The sequence below is a fragment of the Rattus norvegicus genome, chromosome 16 (genome assembly GCF_036323735.1).
Source record: "Rattus norvegicus strain BN/NHsdMcwi chromosome 16, GRCr8, whole genome shotgun sequence".
In the NCBI taxonomy this organism is placed as follows: Eukaryota; Metazoa; Chordata; class Mammalia; order Rodentia; family Muridae; genus Rattus; species Rattus norvegicus.
The window spans coordinates 18,009,557-18,031,791 of record NC_086034.1 but is presented as its reverse complement, the minus strand read 5'-3'; the positions used below and the strand labels follow the sequence as shown (position 1 = coordinate 18,031,791).

The 22,235-nt window shown below is 49.6% G+C and overlaps 1 protein-coding gene across 24 annotated transcripts in view; it reads right to left on the bottom strand.

The window, feature by feature from the left end:
• Positions 1-22,235, bottom strand: part of Myo9b (myosin IXb) — an 84,727-nt gene that overhangs the window by 32,309 nt on the left and 30,183 nt on the right. For all 24 annotated transcript variants that reach the window (XM_063275071.1, XM_063275091.1, XM_063275076.1 and 21 more), the window contains 7 exon segments: positions 13,618-13,712; positions 6,938-7,000; positions 5,873-5,972; positions 5,510-5,610; positions 4,759-4,888; positions 2,412-2,501; positions 417-533 (listed from right to left, as the gene is read on the bottom strand). In XM_063275071.1, coding sequence (XP_063131141.1) covers positions 417-533; positions 2,412-2,501; positions 4,759-4,888; positions 5,510-5,610; positions 5,873-5,972; positions 6,938-7,000; positions 13,618-13,712 — 696 coding nt within the window.

Sequence of the window (22,235 nt, the reverse complement as noted above, 5' to 3'; positions counted from 1 at the left end):
TAACCAGTAAGCATTGGGGTGGAACCTAGGGCCTGGTGCCCGCATGCTGGCATCGCTGAGGGTGAAGCCCAGCCTATCACACTTCCAGACACCGAGTGAAGGTGCCTGGGTTCCTGCAGAAGAGCGGTTCTCACCCTTCCTAATGCTATGACCCTTTATGTCAGTTCCTCATGGTGTGGTGACCCCAACCATAAACTTACTGCACTGCTACCTCCTAAGTGTAATTCTGCTGCTGTTAGGAACTGTGATGTAAATATCTGGTGTGCAGGAGCTCTGGCACAGAAGCACAGGCTGAGGCTGCTGCTGTAGAGGATACGAGTCTCTGCCAGCCTGGGGTTTGCAGAGATCCCATGTGTTCCTAGTCTCTAAGAAAAGACAGGGTTTACTCTTGGCCGTCTCAGGGCCTGGGAACTCACAGAAACAGCCTCTTCCATGTCCTTCTTGTTGAGGAGGGCGTGGTTGATCCTCAGCACAATCCAGTCAAACAGGGCGCTGTACAGAGACTTAGCCATGGAGTCTCGTGCAGTGATAGCCTGTGGACAGAGGGTTTCTTACAGCCAGATGCCGGCTGTGGCGCTCAGAGTCAGGACCTAGTTTTGTCTTATTTTCATAGACAAAGTAGCTAGCCCAGGCTGGCCTCACATTTGCCATGTAGCCAAGGATAATTAAACAATTGATCCTACTGCCTCTACCCCGATGGGCTGAGGTTGCAGATGGGTGTCACCACAGCTGGCTTGTCACAGGTGTTCTATGACTCTGAATCTGGGGCCTCATGTGCAGGTGTGTTATGACTGTGCCATCCCCACCCCTCAACCCGGGTTTTCACCTTCCTCCTGCTGAAGCCTGCTTAATCCTATACTGGCCCCAGGACATAGTGGGAAACTCAAAGCCTGGGGCTTCAGCACAGTATGGGTACACAGCATGGCATGCAGCCTACATGGCTGTGAAACAGCCAAGGAAGTGCTTCTCAGCACACCCCCTGTAGGAGTGTCTAGTCCATCCTTCTCCCCACGGACACAGACATCTGACTCCAACTGCCAGACATGTCCCTCTAGTTTTGACTTTCCTGGATGTCATGGCAATGTTACCACACAGAATTCTGCCTCTACTAGGTACACTTGCTTACACAGCCTCTCTGTGGGACCCCTGAGCCACACAGGGATTGGGTGCACTGCAGAGAGGTCAAGTCATGTCAAGAAGTACCTTGGCCCACAAAGGCTCACCGTCCATGGAGCCTGCTGGAAATATAAGCTTATTCCCCTAGGCAGAGTCCCCATAGGGAGCGTCCCACACACACCCTGCTATCAGGTCCTTTCCCGGTGCCATCCAAATTCAATTTGCAAGCCCAATGCTCTGGACATGTCAAGAGCTAACGGAAATGTACCAGGAAGAGAACATCACATCAAGTGGAGAGGATGTCACAGTGACCTATGGGTTGAGGGTCACAGAAAGGCCACCTCAAACACAGGGGCCAGTCACCTCTTTCGCAAACAAGGCAAATGGTCGATGCTCTCAGCTTTTGGAGCCTGAAGGGCTCTGTGGCTACTAAGCCCTGCAGCCAGAAGTAGCACTGAACAGGATATAAATGATGAGTATGGCGATGTCAATAAAACTTTATCTACAAAACCAAATTGCATATATGTGGGGGTGGATTGTTTCAAAGCATGCTGGCATGCCATGAGCACAGGGAACACAGAGAGGAGTGCCTCAGGCTCCATTCCTGGCTCCTCACTTATCTACACTTTCTGATATTTGGAGCTCCCTAATCAGAAAATTCTAGAAATTAACAACTGTGCTTTAAAACCTCTGAGCACTTGTGACACAGCTCTGATGCGTCTTGAGATGCTGCACCTCATCTGGGCCAGGCCTCATCTGGTTATGCAATGGACCCGGGGTTAACTGCTACCTGCCTACGAGTTACTCAGTCTTCAACCACGGCCCTGGACCGCAGTGCCTGAGTTCAAGGAAGAGTGACGCTACCTAGTGATGGCCTGGGCGGTAGGGCACAGTGGCATGCTCTGGTCATCCCAGAGGTTAAGATCTACCTGTGCTATGTATGGAGTAAAATGGTATCTAATCAATTTTTAAAAAGGAGAGAGTAGCTGCTGGCAGTTAATATAAGCTGACAGCCTCCCTTCACAGCGAAGAGGTGAACCACAGTGGACATCTCTATCCTGAGCCGTGAGGCCATGTCTCCATGACTGGTTGTTATAACTCTGCTGTGGTTATTTCCAGTCCTTTCTGAGAGGCATCACTGCCAATCTCACACCGTACCCGACTCATACATCAAGATCTCTGGTGTGTGTGCGGATGGAGGACTGTTTGAATGTCCCTGCTTTGTGGCCTGGCAGGAGATGCACACGTGGCTCTGGCTCCCCGGGGCTGCAGCCCTGGCCTGGGCTCACACTTACCTCACTGAGGCTGTAAGGCAGGATGAGTTTGTCATTGACCGTGATTGTTTTTCTCTTGGTTAGGACCTCCACCAGGGTCTCCCGCTTTACCTGTGTCCAGAGTTGGAAGAGAAGGGTGGGAAGGTGAGGCATTTGTCTAGAGCAGATGACCGGCAGAGGCTAGGCTGGGAAGGTCTCCCTGACATCCTCCTGCCCACTATGTGCACAAACACACCTACACGTACACACATAGAGTGGAAAACCATCTTAAGAAACAAAACAAACAACCAGATCCCAAAGTGTGGTGGTGGCTTACTCTAAATTCCAGAACTGGGGATGTAGAGGCAGATAGATCTCTGTGAGTTCAAGGCCACCCTGGTCTACACAGTGAGAGCCAGGCAAGTCAAAGCTACATAGTGAGAACCTGTCTCAAGAGCAAGCAGGTAAATAACATTAAAACTAAACAATAACATAGGACCTAAAGGAAAAACCCCATAGACCACTTGTGGTAGTGTATGCCTTTAATCCCTGAACTCAGGAGGTGAAGCAGACAGATGTCTAAGCTCTGGGCCAGCTAGAGTGAGACTATGTAAAAACAAATAAAAATAAATAAATAAAGCCCCCAGAAAGGTGAGCAATGCCCTCACTGTTCAGCAGCACAAGATTTACGATTCCTCTAGCCGGCCCCAGGCCCTGCTGTCCAATCACCAGCAGTGTTTTTGGTTTTTGTTTTTGTTTTTTGTTTTTTTTTTAAAAAAGGAAACCCTTGGACCAGGCATGCTCTGCACTGAAGGCTCGGGGCAGCACTTCACCCTCCAGCCACTAGGTGTCAGGAGTGCGCCTGGTTGGATGAACAGTTTTCTGAGTTAGGAGACATACGGAATGGGAACATTCCGTCACACTTCACACCAGGACCTAGCTGCATTTGCACGTGCAGGCTTATGTGTTTGGTACAGTGAGAGGGGCATAGGATCTGTCACTGCCACATCCCCGGCCCGTCATACTCATTTTGAGTCAGGGGTCTTCACTGAGGTGCCTAGGTAGGTTTTGAACTTAGAGCCTCCTGCCTCAGCCTCTGGATGGCCAGGATGACAGGCCAGTAACATCATACCTAACCCCAAACTAGGGATTTTCAATTTAATTGTTAAAGTTATGCACATGGGTATTCTGTCAGAACGTGCACCACGTGTATGCCTGATGCTGGAGACTGCCTGCCGGAAGAGGGCGGCAGGGTCCTGAAATTGGTTGTGAGGTGCCATATGGGTGCCATATGTGTTTTGGAAGAGAAGCCAGTGCTCTCGCCTTTGGAGCATCTCCAGCCCCCCATTTGTGTTTTTTTGAGACAGGTTCTCACAGAGCCCAGGCTGGCCCTGAACTTGAATGACAACTGTGTCATCACATCAGGTTTATGTGGTGCTAGGAAGCAGCAGAGGGTTTGTGCACACTAGACAAGCCCCCTGCCACCACAGTTACAGCCTCAGCCCAGCAAACTGTGGTTTCATTTCCTTACATTGAGTTTTCTGTGTGGGGCTATGTTCATGTGAATGAAGCAGACCCTGGAGCAGCAGCTTCTGATGTCTGGAGCTGCTGTCACAGCAGGTGTGAGGGTGGTAAGAACTGAGCTCCACCCTCTGGAAGAGTAGAACCCAGCACTTCTACTGTTCAGTGTATGTAGAACCCAGCACTTCTACTGTACAGTGTATGTAGAACCCAGCACTTCTACTGTTCAGTGTATGTAGAACCCAGCACTTCTACTGTTCAGTGTATGTAGAACCCAGCACTTCTACTGTTCAGTGTATGTAGAACCCAGCACTTCTACTGTTCAGTGTATGTAGAACCCAGCACTTCTACTGTTCAGTGTATGTAGAACCCAGCACCTCCCTACTGTTCAGTGTATGTAGAACCCAGCACTTCTACTGTTCAGTGTATGTAGAACCCAGCACTTCTACTGTACAGTGTATGTAGAACCCAGCACTTCTACTGTTCAGTGTATGTAGAACCCAGCACTTCTACTGTACAGTGTATGTAGAACCCAGCACTTCTACTGTTCAGTGTATGTAGAACCCAGCACTTCTACTGTTCAGTGTATGTAGAACCCAGCACTTCTACTGTACAGTGTATGTAGAACCCAGCACTTCTACTGTTCAGTGTATGTAGAACCCAGCACTTCTACTGTACAGTGTATGTAGAACCCAGCACTTCTACTGTACAGTGTATGTAGCCAGGCACACACAGACACATACAGACAGCAGACAAGACCCCCCTTGTCCTCTGTACTGAGAGGCTGCCACTGTCTTGGCCTCGGCAGGCTGCCCCACTGTGCAGCCAGGAAACAAGGGAAAGAAAGGATGGTGGAGACAGGAGGTACCTTCAGGAGCTGGGATAGTGTGTCCAATACCTCCGGGGGCCCGACCTCCAGGCCTTCATCCCGGCCTGTGGCTCTCTTCTTATAGGTGACATTGCCAAGATACAGGATGGCTGAGAGGACAGAGAAGATCCTGGGACAGGAAGAGGTTACTGCAGTTGGCGTTGCCTGTACACAGAGAAGCTCTTGTTTCTGCAGAGCTTCACGCACCCTGGCTGAGGGTGCTCTTGGCTGAGGGTGCTCTCCACTTCACACTCCCATACCTACCCTGAGTCCCACTGCCAGACAGAACCCAGGGTTCACACCTGCTACCTATGGCACTCCAGGCTTGCTGGTTTTAGAGGGATTACGCTATGTAGCCCAGGCTAGCCTTACCTGACATCTTCCCAAACACCGAGAGTGCAGATATACCACACCACACAAACTTCTACTTTTTGCTTGTTTGTGTTTGCTAATAGACAGGGTTGTTTAGCTCTGGCTGGTCTTGAATTGCCTATGGAGATCAGGCTGGTGTTGAACTTTCAGCCAACTCTCTTTTGTCTTTATTTCTTTGAGATTAGGTTTCACTATGCGGTAAAGGTTGAAGTCTCTCTGCTGTAAGGAAGGCAGCTGTGCATATTATCAACTGGTCTGAACAGTTGCCTTCCAGCTCATGGCTCCAGCCCTCTCCTGTGGGATATGGCCTGCTCTCTAGGGGGCTGTCAGTCAGATCTCCAGAACTGGTTGTCACCGGGTGGCTCAGCAGCCCACTTACTGCTTCTTCGTGGCAGGTAGGAAGCCCACCATCTCCATGGCCTGCTGAAGCCTTTCAAAGTCATGTTTGAGGTCTTCTCCATCTTCAATATTCAAGTTATGCTGAAAAAACAAAGGCGTGGGCACTTGGGTGTTTCTGGCTGGGAGGGCAGAGAGCAGGGCAACTCGGGAGGGCCAGGAGGAGGGAGGGCCAGGGCTGGGAATGAATGGCGGCCTTTGTGTGTGTGTGTGTGTGTGTGTGTGTGTGTGTGTGTGTACGCTCAGGCCTGGGCTGGGGCCCAGCACAGCCAGGCTGGCAGCCTCTGACCTCCCTTTGGCAGACAGCCTTGGGTATGGTGGTGGCGCCATGGCTGTAGCTGTTTACCTGGTTGAGGTAGAAATAGTCTTGAGGCTGCTTCAGCTGAAATTCCTGACGCTCTTCCTCACTGACGCCCAGCAGCAGATAATAAAACACATGGTAGTTCCTGTGGGTGACCAGGAGAGGGAGTCAGTGCCCAGCCAGGCCCACAGCAGAGGAAAGGGTACATCAAAAGGTCACAAGGTGGGGAGTATGGTTCAGCTGATGAGGGCACAACACACACACACACACACACACACACACACACACACACACACACACACACAGAGGAATAAAGATATAAAAATATAGTTACAAAAAATAGTATTGGCCAATGTGATGGTGCATACCTAAAACACCAAGCACTCTGGAGGCAGAAGAAGGAGAATCTCTGAGTTTGGCTAACCTGGTCTACAAAGTGAACTTGAGGAGATCATGGCTTCACAGAAAAACCCTACCTTAATAAAAAATATAAGTTTTAAGTATTGTTAGAAAGTAGGAACTTCTTGGGTGAGTGGGGTAGGAGCTGGGGCAGGAGTCTTACTGACTAGTTGACACTGGTTTGTTACTGGGAGACAGAGCCTCACCCTGTAGCGCAGCCTGGCTTGGAACCTGAGATCCTCCTGCCTCACAGACTGTACAGTGTGCCAGCTCTGAGGTGTTCAGGATGGTGGGCTGTACTGGGCGCAAGGTTGGAACCCACAGCAGCAAGTGTGTGGAAGAGATGGGGAGGGGAAGCTTAGATTTCAAGCATGGCTTCCCCTAAGAGGCTCACAAAACTTATTTCACCCTGTGAGGGCCAAAGCCTGAGTAGGATTATACTGAGCCAAATCCCACATTCCAAGTGCTAGAGAATGGCTACCCTTACAGAGAATCCTCATTAGTTCCCAGGACCCACACACCGGGTAACCATCCCTGTAACTCCAGTTCCAGGACCCACACGTGGTGTAGCATTCCCCTGTACCTGCAGTTCTAGGGGTCCTAGTGCCTTCTTCTGACCTCCCAGGGTACCAGGCACACACACAGTGTATTACAGACACTCAGGCAAAACACACATACACATAAAAAAGGAACGAACAAATCATGCCCTACCGCTCATCCTTCTCCTGGGAAACCAGGCGAGACTTTTCAAGAAGGTATTTTTCCACAACAGCTCTGTCATAAAAGAAAAAAAGGGAAAATAAGATATTACATTTTAGTGTTGATATTTCTTCTTTGAGTTTTTTGTTTCAACCAGAATTGATAATGAAATCAAGAACCACAGATTTAAAGGAAACACTGTTAGCACTGAGCCGCTCTTTTAGCCATCACTGGGCAATTCTAGGCGGGGCTTCACTCCTGAGCCACACCCCCAGCTCCTTACTGCAGGATTCTATGGCCATTATTTATGTCTAAGCCAAGCCCTTCCCTTGGGTATTGCATGGCTGCTCTTCTTCCTTCATTTCCCCCAGGTTCTCATACAGCCCAGGCTGGCCTCTCACTTACTGTGTAGGAGATGCCTAATCCCTTCCCTGAATCTTCTGCGTGTTGGGATGAGGCACGGAACCCAGCTGTACAAGCAGCTACCCACACTCTCGTGTGAGATTCACTGTGTAGCCTAGGTTGTTCTCCAGCTCCTGCTTCTCATCAACCATTTGCTCTGTGTGCTGGGCTAACAGGCATGCAACATGCAGTGTTTCTGTACTGCCAAGGATAGAACACACGGCCCCGTGCTTTAACAAGGTGGCCTCTGTGAATGGAGCCACGTTCCTCATCCATATCTCTGCTCAGCCTAGAAAATGGGACCAATGTGCTGCTGTCCCATGTTAACACCCTTTTGTATCATGCAAATAAATAGCTATCTACAGGGCTGGAGAGGTGGCTCAGTGGTTGGGAGCGCCGACTGCTCTTCCTGAGGTCCTGAGTTCGGGTCCCGGCAGCCACGTGGTGGCTCACAGCCATCTATGATGGGATCTGATGCCTTCTTCTGGTGTGTCTGAAGACGGCTGCGGTGTACTCATATATAATGAATAAATAAAATATTTAAAAAAAAATAGCTATCTACAAATGCCCTGAAGATCACCCTTTCTCTGGCTTCAATGAGAACCACTGTGACCCGGCACACAGTGTCAAGCATGGTACACAGAACCCTGACAGGCAGAGCAGCCTGGGCAGGTGAAGGGACCCAAATGTTAAGGGAGGACACCAGCAAGGTCCTCAGGCAGCAGGTCAAGGTGTCTCAGACATCTGCTACTTCAGTGTAAGCTCAGTGGTGATTTTCGCGCCCTGGCTGTTCCCTGACAGGATGACAACAGCTCATATTTAAGGTTCCCCTTGGTTCATGAGCTAACTCAGCATGTCAAGGTGGGGGCTGCAAGTAGGTGTGTGTATTTACACTCAAAGAACTTTAAAAAGTTGAATATAAGTTTGATTTATTTCTTTTCTCTGGTGAAGGATTTGGCTTCACATATTAAGGACTCTGTGCTGCACTCCTGACCCTATTTTTTGGTGTATTTGTTTGTTTTTTAAAAGTCAAGGTTTCTCCATATATCCTTGGTTGTCCTGGAGCTCACTCTGCAGACCAGACATGGCCCCGTTTCTAGTGTTTCGGTCCTTCCTGTTTTCTTCCTGGGTTGGTGGTCTGATTACTGAGCCCTGTGCTGTTGTACTTGAAAGCACAGGGCAGACACTCTGTGGCTGAGCTGCACCCATTCCCTCACTTGATGAATTGTGCCCTTCTACAGTGTGAGTGACACGTGTGTCAGAGCATTTGTGGGGGTGGCTGGGAATGCCTCGCTTCTTCTGTCTTGTTGAGGCAGAACATTTGTCCTACACTGCTGGGATAAAAACACTCTGGCCAATGGCAACTTAGAGAGGAAATGAAGACAAGCCCCCAGACAGCCCAGGGCCAGTCTGATCCAGGCTATCTGTCAATCACATCATCCTCACAGATTGAAGACTGACTCTTGGCAGTCAGGTGCCAAGGACAGCAGCCAACTGGAATTACACGCATCTGTCTGTGGCTCTGCACAGTACGACCTGTCTAGCTTGCAGCTTCTGACTGGTTCTGTCGTCTCTGAGTCCCATCTCTCTCTGTAGGAGTGTGGGGATGACAGAGGAACACAACTGGTTTTTCACATGGGTTTGTGACTATGGAACTGATTGAAAGGTTGGCAAGGCCAGTGCTTTACCAACTGAACCATGGCCCTGGCCGCCCCTGCTTTCCCCTCTACTGAAGAGTAGGGGCATCTGACACACATGGGTCCCTGGCTGCATCCCATACCATTTGCCTTTCTAGAGCTACTTTTCGTCTCTGTTCAGTTCAGGGCACACATGAGGTCTGGGAGCAACAGGGACTGCAGTGTTCCTGAAGCCCAGGCTTGACACTGATGCAGCTTGGGTCCCCTTCTTCTGCAAACACTTTAGACTACAAGTATTTAAGTTTTCCAAGTATTTCCTTTAATATTTTGTTTTTTATTTTGAATCTCTTATGTTTGTGTATTTATATGTATGCTTGTGCATGTAGGTGACCGAGGAGGCCAGCAGAGGGTGGCATGTCCCTTGGTGCTACAGTTACAGATGGCTGTGAGCTGTCCTCTGGGTACTGAGAACCAATTCTCAGAGGCCCTTTGAAGGAGCAGCTGGTGCTTCTCTGCTGGGCCATCTTGCCCTTCTTGCAAGTGGCTGAACTGCAAGATACTCCACGGCACTGACAGTCTGTGGAAGAAGTGGCGACGGAATCCAGAGTACACAGGTGTCACACACACCCTCCACATACAGCACGCAGTCTTTTGGAGCCATCATGGGGGGTCAGGGACTTATGTGTATATGAGTGTCTGTGCATGTGGAGGCCTCCAATCTTTCTGGATCCGCTTCCACCTCACATATGTAGGCAGGGTCTCAGTGAGCTCAGCCATTGGCCTGTCTAGGTGGCTGGCTTGCTCTGGGGACCCCTGCTCTCAGCCTCATGGAGGATCCCAGTGCTCAGCCTTCATGCATGTTCTGGGGATTCAAACCCTGGTCTCACGCCACTCAGCCTTTTAGCATCTTAGCCATCTCCCTGGACCTCCCAGGTCCTCCACAGGATATCGTAGTTCTGAGTGGGGCATGGCTGTCAAAGCACAGGTGTGCATGCATCTTCCAGCCACGCTGCTCATGGACTTTGGGAACCCAGAACATCTTTGATGCTTGGGTTGCAGGAGTAACAGTGAGTGTTCTGTGGGGACCTGTGGTATTCCAGGCACCATCTAAGGCATTTTCTGGGAATCCTCCCATACACTAGGGTGGGTGCAGTAGTTCCCTATGGCAGATGAGGAGCTGAGACCACTACAGAACACTATGGGAAAGAAGGGTCCTAACCAGCTCTCTCCATACCCACTGACCTCTCCACCTAAGCCTGATTTTAATTTTATTTTTCTTCTGTCGTTGTGAGACATGGTCTCACTGTGTGTGTTCCTAGCTGTCCTAGAACTCACTATGTAGACCAGGTTGGTCCTGAATTCTTGGGAGATCTGCCTGCCTCTGTAGGACGTGCCATTAAGCCTGCTGGCCTGTGGGGAAACTCAGAGTGCAGGGCAGGTTCTGAAGGCACTGCCTGGACTCTTGTTTCCCTTCGAAGGAGCTGAAGAGACTTAGCGTTTAAGAGCAGCTTCTCGGGGTTGGGGATTTAGCTCAGTGGTAGAGCGCTTGCCTAGGAAGCGCAAGGCCCTGGGTTCGGTCCCCAGCTCTGAAAAAAAGAACCAAAAAAAAAAAAAAAAAAAAAAAAAAGAGCAGCTTCTCTTCCACAGGACCCGGGTTCCAGTCCCAGCACAGACAAGACAGCTCACAACCATTTGTAAGTCCAGCTGCTTGACATCTAACACCCTCTTCTGGCCTCTGTGGTACCACATGTACATGGTACAAGGACATGCATGCAGGCAAAATGCCCATGCACATAAAATAAATAATTCCAAACACAATTTTAAACAAATTAGTTAAATGAGATAAAGATTGCTTTCTAGTTTCTGTGGTACACCCCATATGACCAATAGTGACTGAGAGAAATCAAGACAAGCCAGAAACAGCCCAAGGCCAGTTGGATCCACCTTATTTGTCAAGCATGGCTTTCGTCCAAGATTGACCTTGGTGGTCGAGGCTGGCCTGGAACTCATAGTCCCCTTGCCCTGGAACTCATAGTCCCCTTGCCTCTGCCTCTTGAATGCAAGGTCATACAAACACTTCCTTCTCTAGCCTCAGTCATTCAGGTTTGGCCCCTCTCCTAAAATCAGATTCCTAGGGTCAGACTCTTGTATCAGTGTCTGCCTCTCTCCTTGTATCCATGGGTAGGCAGTCACCCTGTCTCAGCAGAAGACAGGCCAGCTATGTGGACCCAGGGTACCACTTGCTGGAACACAGCAGCCCAGTACTCATTCCCCAGTCTTTGATGTTTTTGTTTTGAGATTCTAGGCAGGGGCTCTACTCCAGACAGTATCCCTGCTTTTTAGATTTTGAATTTAATTTAATTTTATGTGTATTGATGTGTTGCCTGTGTGTGTAGTGTTTTGCCTCTGTGTGTCTATGTACCACATGAGTACAGTGTCCACAGCAATGGTTTGATCCCCTGGGACTGGAGTTACAGTCAGTTGTGAGCTGCATGTGGGTACTGGGAATTTAACCCAGATCCTCTGCAAGAGCAGCCTGCCCCTAGTTTTTGGTTTTAAAGTTTTGAGGCCAGCAAGGGGTCCTTTGAGTATAGAGGACCCTCTGAGGTGATCTGCACACACAGAAAGCTAAAGCTTCAGGAATGGGGAACTTGGGCCATGCTCAGATGTGCCCTGACCCTTGGCTTTGTGAAGAAGCTGTGACAGAAATATGACCAGACACAGTGGGCAAAGGCGGCCCTGGATTGCAGGTCTTGTGGCACAAGGCAGTAGCAGCCCCAGAGGCCAGGAAGCTGGGCCAGAACATGGATGCCGATCAATATGTAAATTCCTTTCTTGAACCCAGGAGCAACACTGGAGCAGGGCAGGGTTGTGGGTGGGCCAATAGCAGGACAGCCTATGGATCCCTGAAGAGAAAAGCTGATCTAGAGATCCAGTCACCAGGGCTGAGAGCCTGCAGCAGGGTGGCTGCACTCACAGGTAAGGGTCAACAGTACCTGACAGACTGCATGTGATCTAGCCAAGTCTTCTTTTTATCTGGTTTCCTGTTCAGTCAAACTTGGAAAATTAGAAGCAGAAAACTCTGAAGTAAATGATTTGTAAGTCTGAAGTAGTAAGGCACTCTAATAATAGGATGAGAGCCATGCTCTCCTCACTGCCCTGTCAGATCCTGACTCTCCTGTACACACTCCCTCCTGTGGCTGCTCAGGAGAACACATCTGGAACAAAGAGCCTGACTGAAATAGAAGGGTCTCGGGGATTTCTGTCTAGAAGGTGGGCAGATTAGCTCAGAGGATGAGAATATATTAATAACTGCTCAGATATTGTGCCTTAAAGCTTGATGACATAAATCTCATAGTCTCTGTCTCATTTATTTAGAAACTAGGTGGAATAAAGGAAAAACAATCACTTATAAAAATTGTTGTAAGAGACAACTATCCACAGCCTTGGCAACACAGTTTCTGAATCTTGGAACTGTGGCAAGCTCATTGTGCTGCACAGCCTCACAGCACATCTGCTGCCACATGACACATGTCTGTGACTCGGATGTAGGCCCAGCAGAATGTCACCTCCACCCCTGCCTCACATCCTCATATCCACCTGTCAAGATCTGCTGCTGCTCAGCCGAAACTTACGACCACTGCCCAATAGGTCTACCGGTTTCACTCATCTGCTGACCCATGAACCTTCTGTGTACCAACAGATCCCCTGAGCCAAGCCTCTTATCCACCCATCCACCCACTTACTTACCAACCCAACCTGTCACTATTCAGTCACTCCCCATCCCCCAAGCCACCCACCCACCCATGAGCCAACCCATCTACCCACAAATCTGTCCACCCACCCATGACTCCAACTGGGCACAATCCATCCACTCACTAATACTTGTTTCTTCTCCACTCACTGTCCACTCACCAAAGATCTCTCCAGACCAAGTGCACCCACCCATTAGTCAAGCCCCACCTCCTTCATAAAATCTATAAACCTGTTCATCAATTTTCCATCCTATTTACCTACCTACCCATTCATCCACTATCTCTCCCACAAAATCCTCAACCTATCCGTCCACGAATCTATCAGCCCATCCAGTCATCCAGCCACCCACCCACCCATCTATCCCTCTACCCCTCTACCCCTCTACCCATCCATTCGCTTACCACCTAGGAACTTGCCCACAAACCCTTCAACTGAGCCATCCATCCTGGAATGCATTTAAGCGTCCAAGCTGCCATTTGTCTATACACAAAACCTACCATACATCCAGCTTCCCTATCTATCCCTGGAGACATGATTCTACTGCTGCATCTTGGCTCAGCCACTGCTCACCCCTAGTTCTTCCCTGGACCAATCACATCACAGTGCTGTCCAGAACCATCTCTAAATAATGGGCTTACATGCAGCTGATGCAGGGGTCGACACCCCACTCTGCCGGTGACACCTGGCACCTCAGAGAAGCCTTACAAAGGTCAGCAAGCAGACTGCTACAGTGTGGCCAGTTCTGAGTCAAGGCTGCCACACAAGATCCTCACTGCACAGACCTGAAACCCTCAACTCCACACTCAGATGAGGATGTACTCTGGGGCTAAGCTCACGGGGGTCCTGGGTTCCAGCCTCAGCTTGAGAGGCAAGAGGCACACAGATAGAGTGACTTACCCCCTCACGATGCCACTCTCCAGGTAGTTGACTTGGATGAACTTCCCGAAGCGGCTGGAGTTGTTGTTGTGGGCTGTCTTGGCGTTCCCAAAAGCCTGAGGAGACAAAAGCAGTGCTTCAGACTCTAGTCTGGAATCTGCACATCCTCCACCTTGGGCCCAGAACTCCTTGTGGAAACAGCATTCTTGTCTCCAGAGCCCTGAGCTACTTACTAAGAGGCTTGGATAAGGGACAGAGGACAGGGTAGAGCAGATAGCTCAGTAGCTCAGAGCTTAGCACTTGTTACCAAGCCTGACAACTGAGTTCAATCCCTGGGACCTACACCATAGGAGAGAACCACATCCTGCAAGTTGTCCTTTGATCCCCAAACAGGAACACGTGTGTGTGGATACACACATATATAAATGTAAATAAACAGTTTTTTAGGGGCTGTCTTGTTACTAGTTTTTGTTTTTGTTTTTGTTTTTTTTTTTCGGAGCTGGGGACCGAACCCAGGGCCTTGTGCTTCCTAGGTAAGCGCTCTACCACTGAGCTAAATCCCCAGCCTAGTTTTTGTTTTTTTAAATGGGTGGGAGTATTTTGCTTGTACTGTGCACCTTGTGTGTCTATGAAAAGCAGAAGAGGGCATCAGAGTCACTGAAACTACAGTTAAAGATGGTTATAACTCACCTTGGTGCTATGAATTAAACCCAGGCCCTCTGCAAAAGCAGCCTGTGCTTTTAACTGCTGGCCCATCTCTGCAGCCCAACAATTCCCAAGATGGGATTTCTCTGTGTAGCCCAGCTATCTTGGAACTTACTTGTAGACCAGGCTGGCCTTGAACTCATAGAGATCTATCTGCCTAAGTCAGGAGCCATCACTACCAGTCCTCAAGAGAGAAAGAAACCTTATAAAGCAAGTCTCAGGTGTGTGGAGGAAGCATGTCCCCATATGTTCAGCCTGCCTGAGTTCTGACAGCATGACTCTCATGCTGGGGTTAGAGGAATATGAAGCCATATGCAACTGTTCACAGGGAGTTGGGGATTCAGCTTCTCACACTTGCATGGCAAGCACTTTTACCCTCTAAGCTACTTCTCTAGAGCCTGTTGTTTTGAGCCAGGTTCTCACTCTGTGGCCTGGAGCTAGCAACAATCCTCCTACCTCAGTCTTCCAAGTGTTAGGATGATACATCTGTGAGCCCAACCTAGAGCCCTTATTCTTTAGAAGGTATGCAGTCTTAGTCAGGCAGTGTATGCCCTTAATTCCAGCACTAGGGAGGTGGAGGGGGAGAGGGAGGCATGCAGATCCTTGAGTTTGAGACCAGCCTGGTCTACACAGACAAAGAGATCCAGGACAGTTAGGGCTACACAGAGAAACCCTATCTTAAAACCAAACCAAACCAAACCAAACCACCAACCAAAGTCAGTTAGTAGGCAAGCAAGCAAGCAAGCAAGCAAGCAAGCAAGCAAGCAAGCAAGCAAGCAAGCAAGCAAGCAGTTTATACCATTTGATTACAGTTACAGAAATCTAAGACGACAGGTTGCTTCTATATTGTAGCCCAAAGAGAAATTCTACAAAAACGCCTGTGAGAGTTGAGGACCAGGTGCTCTTCCGTAATGGTGGAGGGTCAGGACCTCTTTTGTGATGGCAGAGGGTCAGGACCTCTTTTGTGATGGTGGAGGGTCAGGTATTCCTCTGTGACAGTGGAAGGCCAGGTGCTCTGCTGTGATGGTGGAGGGTCAGGACCTCTTTTGTGATGGTGAAGGGTCAGGTGTTCCTCTGTGACAGTGGAGGACTGGGTACTCTTCTGTGATGGTGGAGTGCCAGGTCTTTTTCTGGAGCTGTGACACTTGGACAGAGCAGCTAAGCTGAGGCTGGCAGCTATACGTAGGCCCACATAGATTCAAACTCCGCAGGTTCACAGGATGGATAAACAACCAGGAATTACAGAGCATGCTGTAAAACCTGAATCAGGCCAGGCCTGGTGGGCCATGTTTTTAATCCCAGCACTCAGGAGCAAGACACGGAGATTTTCACAAGTTTAAGACCAACCTGGTCTACATAACAGTGTCAGATTAATTAGCTAGGTCTCAAACTATCAGCTATGGCTCAAAACGAGTGTTAGGGCTAAGCAGGAAAGAAGTGAGGACCCATGATGGGAAGGGCCCCGAGGGGGCTGAGTGGCAGCTGGGGACTTTGAGTCCTCCCCAAGGCGTACAGGCAGCGCCCTGTAGTCTGGAGCCTCTGCATGCCTATACCAGACATAGCCTCAGCACCTCATGACCCTGTGACCCACAACATTCTGAACGGCTAGCTAAGAGGGTATATACTTAATGGTGGAGCTATATGGAACTAGCCTGTTGCTCCTGCTGCAGGTGTAGGGCTTGTGGTGCCACTGCTCCCACAGAACTCCTCAGACTTTCCCTGTGAACGCTGTGAACTGAGTCCTACCCAACTACCTAGTCACAAGTAAGACTGCATTGCTGGGGAAGGAACCCAGGGTCCCATCTCATGCATAGAGGGCAAGGCCTTACTGTCCTCTCGCACTGCTGTTGCATGTGGTGTGCTGTGGTGTATAGGGCTGCTTGTCATGTTGCCATTTCTGCCCCGAAGCAAGCAGGAACAACTGCTGGGGAGACTCTTCACTGGGCCAGCCTGCAAACAACTGTGCAGGGAGATGCAGTCTCTAGCTGCTGCCCACGGTGGGCTTCTCAGTGACAAAGCTGGCCGAGCCACACGCCCTCCTGTAAAGAACCCCAATAACCCCTGGCTTTTACGGCTGGACCTGAGTGAACTCATTTCTTTGGTTTGTTATTGGTGTCCTATTTGTGGTCAGTGGATGTTCACGCTGCCCCAAGAACTCTGTTGCTTACACGTACCCGCTAAGATGCCAATAGCACCAGGGACCCACAAAATTCGATTAGGAGTCATCAACGTGTCCCATTACAGAGTGCACATGTTCAGATAGGTTAGGGTCCCTACAGGTTGCACCATCCCTAACAAAACAGAAAGATGCTAGGACACACTGCTATTCTGGTCTGGAACCTAGGAGCTGCATCCCCTGTGCCTGGACGACAGGATCCTGGGTCTGTGTCCCCGGTGCTTAGACCACAGGATCCTGGGAGAGCACTTAGCATCTATGGCTGACTGATATTTGTTTGTTCCTTTTTTTTTTGTCTGAGTTTTTTTTTGGGGGGGGGGTTGTTTTGTTTTTCTGAGACAGGGATTCTCTGTGTGTCCTAGAATTCATTAGACCAGTCTAGCTTCCAACTGAGAGATCCACCTGCCTCTGCCTCCCAGGCCCTGGGATTGAAGGTGGGCACCACCACCACCTCCCCCCCAAAAAAAGATTATGTTGAACAAAGTAATTTCCTTACATGAGAGACATGAGCTTTATCCTGGGGACTGGCCCTTGCACACAGCTGGTCCTCTTCCCTGCTCTGTGACAGTTATGTAAGTCCACCCCCAAGTTATCACCTTAAAGGTCTGGGCCTAAAACAGTGGTTCATGGCAACACCTGCCTCTGATCCTAGTCTTAGGAAACAGAGGCAGGGGGATTACCATGAATCAGCCTGAGCTACAAAGGGATCCTATTTTTTTTTTTTTTTTTTTAAGTAACTGAAATAAGTTCCTGAATAAGGAACTGATGAGAATGGCCCATCTTGTCTCCTAGTAGGGCTGGGGTATACTCCATTTTTCAGAGAAGTTCCCATGATGCCTTAGCTTAGGGCTGCTTGCTATAGATGAACCCCAGAAATCCCTTCCACATCCTTATGAGGCCCTTTTAAAGGGCTGGGGACAATTTTCCCTGCAGACCTCTTAATATGTCAGGCCCAGGTCTGAGGAGAGCCAGCCAGAAGGCCTGCAGAGTACAAGGCGCTCTGATTCTGCAGTTACAGATGACCCTGACGGCCAGGGCTTTGTCTCTGCCTGTGACCTCATGCGTCGGGTATGTGTCTGAGTATACAGCGACTTTTCAAAGTCAGGCTAAAAATATCCGGTTGTAGCTATGATACACAGAGGAGCTCAGAGTGCAAAAGGGGGTGGCATCAGGCTGACTGGAGGTGGCCCGGAGGGAGGAACCAACAAAAGGGTGGACAAGCCCTGTTAAAGTTATTGAACCACAGGCCCAGGCAAGGTGCCAGGGAAAGCAAGGGCTCGGCTTCCAAAGAAATGTAGCTTTCCTCCTAATATGAAAGGCACACTGCTAATATTAGTTTGTGCACTGCTAAAAATAGATCCTGATTAGACCTACCGACTCCACTTTGGGTTCAGGTCTGGAGGATTACAACAGCCGAGTGGCTGGGAAGGATAGTGTGGTTACCACACAGTGGATACTATTCAGTCTTAAAAAGAGAGAGCTGCCTCAGTGGGGAAAGTGGGGAAAGCATTTGACATGCAAATATGACGACCTGAGTCCAAAGCCACAGAAGCCACAAGGATGGTGGACACAGCATCAGATTGACCTGTGGGCAAGTCTGTGGGACATGTTCTTTTTTTTTTTTTTTTTTTTTTTGGTTCTTTTTTTCGGAGCTGGGGACCGAACCCAGGGCCTTGTGCTTCCTAGGCAAGCACTCTACCACTGAGCTAAATCCCCAACTCCGGGACATGTTCTTGATTGATGATTCAAACGGGAGATCCCATCCCAGCTCACTGTGGGTGGAGCCATCCCTGGGCTGGTGATCCTGGGTTCTACAAGAAAGCAGGCTGAGCAAGCCAGGAGAAGCAAGGCAGTAAGCAGCACCCTTCATGGCCTCTGCATCAGCTCCTGCCTCAGACCCTGTCCTGACTTCTTTCGATAATGACTGTGATGTGGAAGTGAAGTCAGCCTCTCCTCTCAGTAACTTTTGGTCATGGCGCCTCACCGCAGCAATACCAATGGTGGCCCACACCTTTAGCCCCAGCACCTGGGAGGCAGAAGCAAGTGGCTCTCTCTAAGTTTTAAGCCAGTCTGGACTACATAGGAAGTTCTAAGTCAATCAGGGCTACATAATGAAACCCTGTCTCAAAAGTAACAACAAATATATTACAAGTGTTTTCTCTTTTCCTTTCTTTTAAAAAATTGTTATATTACGACCTGTCTGAGTATCTCTATGAAGTGTATGATGATAATTTAATTTATTTGGGGGGTTTGCACATATAGGTCAGAGGACAACTTACAAGAGTCAGTTTTTTTCCATTATGTGGGTCCCAGGGATTGAACTCAGGCTTTCAAGCTTGGCAGTAATCACTTTAACCACCTGAGCCATCTTGCTGGACCCAAATTATTTTGCAGTGTTGAGGGTAAGCAACTGGCCTTTTTGGCACTGAGCGTTCCGTGATATTTTTGTTTGTTGAGGCAGGGATGACAGGCACATGTCACTCTCCTGATTGACAACTGTTGACACTGGCCACTAACCCAGTGTGGGGACCTGTAATTGTTGGAAGCCCCTGAACCTCCGAGAGGATGGTAGAATTTCACCTGCTTCCAACCAGGCCCCTGTTCCATAACCACACTCCCTACATAGGAACATCGCCTATGGTCACAGAGATCAGAACTGAATTCTCCATGCTAATAAGGTCTCTAGAGGCCCTGAGGGTTTAGCCAAAAGCTTACATTCCTTCCTACAAAAGGTATTTAATCTCTGGTCCTCCCTGAGGGTATGGTATGCATCAATTTTCCATGATGAACAATCAAACAGTTTGGAACCAAGGACTGTCTCTCTCATCAAGAACCTCTATGGGGAGCATGGAGAAGGCCTTTGTCTACAGAGCCCCTGCCTAGGTCTCCTGCAGAAGGCCTCTCTGTGCTGCGGGCCAACTGCTGCCAAGCTAAGGACAACCCCTGGAGAGCTAAACTGGAGTCCCCCTCCCCCAGTCCCAGGCTCCTCAGCCTTGTGGGCTTCCCCACAACCCCTGCCCCCAATTCCCAACTCCCCAAGACTCAGCAGGACTTGGATGTCCAGGAGTTTGGGAGGCCTTGGCCCTGGGCTCCTCAATGCAGGCCGTGGACCTCCGGCCCTCCCAACTCCTCCGCGCAGTTTCCAGGGGCGACTGAACACTTGAGAGGCAGGGAACCTCAGCTTCAGTCTCCCGTGTCTTAAGCTGCATTTTCTCACCAGCTGAGCCACCAGTGTAGCAGCACTTCCCTTGAGCCCAGCACTGACAGGCTCCTGTGGTAAATGCAGTCTACCATTTCCACATTATTTTTGTCTGCCTAGCAGGGTTCCCATACCCCAGTGATGGGGCAAAATTTCTAACCACAACACAGAGCTCCAGCTGTCACCGGCCACCCTGTCCTTGCTCCCCTGGTACAGGAATGTGCAGAGGAGAACTATGGGGCAAAGCACCCTTGCATTCAGCCTACACTGACAAAAAACAAGCCCCGGCTGCACCACTCACACCAGGGAAACTGAGAGCAAGAGGCCATGCAACAAGACACCTTCCAGGAATGTGGGTGCAGTGTTCTCGGGAACCTGGCTGGGAAACACCTGGAGGCGATACTGCCTGCACACTGGTGGTGTCACATGGATCGAAACCGGGCAGCTTTTAGAGGCTTCAGAAGGCATAGTGACAGCTAGCATTCAGAGATGGGGGACAGGGCCAAAGGTCCCTGAACAGGGTTCCACTACCAAAATGGGGAGATGGAGAGAGGTGCTGTGTGTGAAGGACCTTACCCCTTAGGATTCTCTGTGAACAGAGATAGCTGAGAGCCTCCTTGTTTCTTTCCCAGAGACAGGATCTCACTACAGAACCACCACCACCACCACGCCACCCCCCACCCTCCACCCCTGCTAGCCCGGAATCTGCTATATGGATCAGACTAGCAACAAATCCAAAGCTTTACCTGCCTTTCAAAGACAAGATTACGAGTGCCGGGGGCTGGAGAGATGGCTCAGTAGTACTTCCAGAGGACCTGGGAGCACCCACATGGCCATTCACAACTGTCTGTAAGAGCAGTTCCAGAGGATCTAATGCCCCCAACTTACGTGCAGGCAAAACACCAATGCACATGAACATTTTTTAAAAAGTGTGCCATGGGTGAGGGGCTGGGCGCCTGGCTCAGAAGACAGAGTCCAGCCTAGAATCGCCCAGGGAGGGGCTCAAGTGGAGTCTCTGTCAAAAGTCACAGACACAACACACACACGACCACAGCGTCCGTCTGTAAGGCAGGAGGAGCTGGGTTTAGATGTGGAGTGATTACTACCACCCAGGAACACACATCACCTTCTCAGTTCCCATTCTCTTCTTTCTTCCTGGCTGGGAAGAAGGCTTAGGAGCTTCCTTCCCTGCGAATGCTGAGACAAGCCTAGTGCTTCACTCTCATTATACTGGGCCTTGGAACCTGTAAATAACACTGTGCCCCATACTGAAACATGCTGCCTCTGACAAACTGCTTGTTCTACACTCTCACCCCATAAGTCTGAGTAGATAAACTCCTTGTGCTTTTTTTTTTTTTTTTTTTTTTAAAGATTTATTTATTTATTATATATAAGTACACTGTAGCTGTCTTCAGATACACCAGAAGAGGGCATCAGAACTCTTTACAGATGGTTGTGAGCCACCATGTGGTTGCTGGGAATTGAACTCGTGACCTCTGGAAGAGCAGTCGGGTGCTCTTAACCGCTGAGCCATCTCTCCAGCCCCTTGTGCTTTTTTAAATGATCTCACATAGCCCAGGCTGGCCTCAAACCTGGCTTATACCTGAAGCTGACAATCTCATGATTGTCCTGCATCAGATTCAAGTAGTTGCTGGACTGCACTCTGTGTAGCTGTACCCTGCTTTTCTTTACCTGGTCATGTAGACTCCAGGAGATGTGGGGGAGGTGCTGTCTGAGGGGGGAGTCAGCACACAGGTCTTGTGGCTCAGGAGTTCTGGTGGGGGTGGGGTAGATGGGAGTCAGTTGGGGAGGATCAGTGTAGGTCTTTCTGTGATAGCACACCCTGGTCCCTTGGCAAAGCAGCACAGAGCACAGCATTCACACACGCCCTGTGCATTTCTTCTGAGACACTTGATACTTGCTTCAAACTCTCAGACGTTGGAATGACAGGCGTGTCCTACTGTACCCAACTCAAGGAGACCTTTTTTGGGTGCTTAAACTATACCCCATAATTTCATTCTACTCTTAGAAACAGTGTTTCAAAAAATGTAACTTCCTCAGGTCTGAAATAGCCTTGAGGCAAGCCAAGGCCCTTCCCTAGAGGGTTGCACCAGGGAGAAGCTGGGAGGCTGCAGGGCACAGGGCAGACCCGGAGTGCAGGACTGTCCTGTTAAGGGCTACTCAGCGCCACTCTGAAACTGTCTGTGGCTCCTGCATATCTCTGAAGAGTCCTTTTTATTCCATTTTGTCTCCACTTAGAAACTAGGCTGTAAACCATTTGCTATCCATCCTAAGGTACTTTGCTACCCCAGCTGTTCAGCCTGTCTGGGTTGCTCTGAGAGAGAACCTGCAGGCTCAGGTTTGGCACCTCAAAATAAAACAGCAGGAGGCTAGGTAAAGCGGCCTTCGGCCTTCGTTCTATCTGGCAAGGCAAGGAATTGCACTATTCTAATACTCAGGGAAGAGGATTGAAGGAGGCCTGTCTCTGCCCTTTGTTCTCAGCACTTGTAGGACTTTCAGTGTGTGTTCACATGATAAAAAGCTCATTATAAGTTTGTA